A 1,786-nucleotide genomic window follows, 5' to 3' on the forward strand; every position below is an offset into this window, starting at 1 on the left:
GAATAATAAATTATCTTCAACATGATTCAGTAATCATTAATTGACAGTAACATAATTGTTAGTTATAATTTGCCAATAATATAACTTTTACATAAAATATATGTCATTGTACATTGTAGTTATATTACTGAATTTGTCATTATGTGATCATCACAAGTTAACGAGATACCTGAAATGTATCATTTCACTCGATGAGCTTCACCTATGACATCATCATAGATAAAGCCATCATTGGATAAATAAGAAATTATAATTATCAGTATGTAATTATGTAACTTATATCAATGTTACTGTTAGTTGATGTTTATTGGAATATTCTTTTTCCTTGCTACAACACGTACCTGTGACTGTGAGCAAGACTGCTGCCGTGCGAAGCTCTGCTACTGCCACGTGGAGTTCTTGGAAAGGTATTGTCATACTCTTCTACTTCGAAATCGCCATCACCCAATGTGCTCGGTTGCCTACTGACAGATGCCAGATTCATAACGGGCTCACCGAGCGACGGAACTTTCATCGATGCAAATTGTTGTTGAGCTTGTTTCAAGGAGTCCATCCATGACTGGAAAAAAAAATAATCAAAACAAATTTTCGCTTAAGTAATTCCTTGAAGATTTCAAGGAATTTTAATTTATTAATTAAATTAAGGCAGCATTTATTTATCAATTAAATGAAAATCTATTAATTATATTAAGGTTTCACTGATATCGGTTTCAATCATATCAATTATGTAAATTTTTTTCAATTGAATTATGCTTCGCTGCAGTTTAACTGATTCTGTAACATTGCATGTATTGTATGATCAAAAGAGGGATGCAGAATTTAGCTGTTAATTAAGTGATTGATGAAAGCAAGCGTTGGCGAACTACGGAATGGAATCTAAATTGGAACGATGAATCAATCATCCCGTGAAATTTGTCGCAATTCACAGTAGCTGTTTGCTGAGTTACCTTAGCTAGTTTCGGATCACCGGCGCTGAGAATTAAAGCGGCAGAAACTGTCCCGTACTCGTTAAGATAAACCAATCCAAGACTAGATGGCTCCTTGACTTCGTGTATTCGTATGCGGTCGACGACGTATGGCTGTCTAATGATCTTCAACATTTTCTTCGTCGACGGTTTGCAGATTAGCAGCATGTCGGTCAACAAAAGTACGTGCACTTCCATCTAAAAGAGGATAATTAACGGACTGTAGGTCTCTACAAATAGTTTTTCCTTGTCAAATGGTCTGACCGATTCTCTGTTTGCTTTTTAGATGTAGAAACGAAGAGTCGACAAAATTTATAGGAATCTTTTTGCAAAATACAAATTGTAGCGAAATTATTTTTGATCGTTTCAAAGAGCATGATAAAAAATTATGCACATTTTTCCTTTAATCATATATTATTTCTGCATGTAATTTAAGACATAAAAGCAGTTTCCGATCGATTAAATAAGTTAATATTCCATATCGATCTACCTTGCTGGTGGCAGCGTCTCTTAACTTCAAGTCTCCTTCTCGAAGAAGAGTCCTCAAGCTATCCTTTGGGCAGCCGGGCATCGGCGCTGTAGTAATATCGAGATTGCTATACAACTTTATCAGTTTCTCTACTTCCTCATCGAGCCCTTTGGTTTCCACGACGTCATAGCATTCCAGACGCGAGGCTGCATGATCTAGTTGAGCAGCTTCCTCGTTTCTCCTCAGCGCAGCATTCACGGACACCACAAAATCATCCACGGATTTAATCTGGACAAAACGAACCCGATAAAACGTAAACAACTCTCTTTGTGCGTTTCCTCTCTCTCTCTCT

At 36.7% G+C, this 1,786-nt stretch overlaps 1 protein-coding gene across 1 annotated transcript in view; it reads right to left on the reverse strand.

Annotated features, from left to right (window-relative positions):
• The window catches only part of LOC105619062 (pleckstrin homology domain-containing family G member 5-like), a 105,908-nt gene that overhangs the window by 4,718 nt on the left and 99,404 nt on the right, over window positions 1-1,786 (reverse strand). The window contains exons 14-16 of the mRNA XM_012200594.1: window positions 1,456-1,722; window positions 948-1,163; window positions 342-559 (exon numbers count right to left, since the gene is read on the reverse strand). Coding sequence (XP_012055984.1) covers window positions 342-559; window positions 948-1,163; window positions 1,456-1,722 — 701 coding nt within the window. The remainder of the gene's footprint in view (window positions 1-341; window positions 560-947; window positions 1,164-1,455; window positions 1,723-1,786) is intronic.

The sequence above is a fragment of the Atta cephalotes genome, assembly GCF_000143395.1.
Source record: "Atta cephalotes unplaced genomic scaffold scaffold00001, whole genome shotgun sequence".
In the NCBI taxonomy this organism is placed as follows: Eukaryota; Metazoa; Arthropoda; class Insecta; order Hymenoptera; family Formicidae; genus Atta; species Atta cephalotes.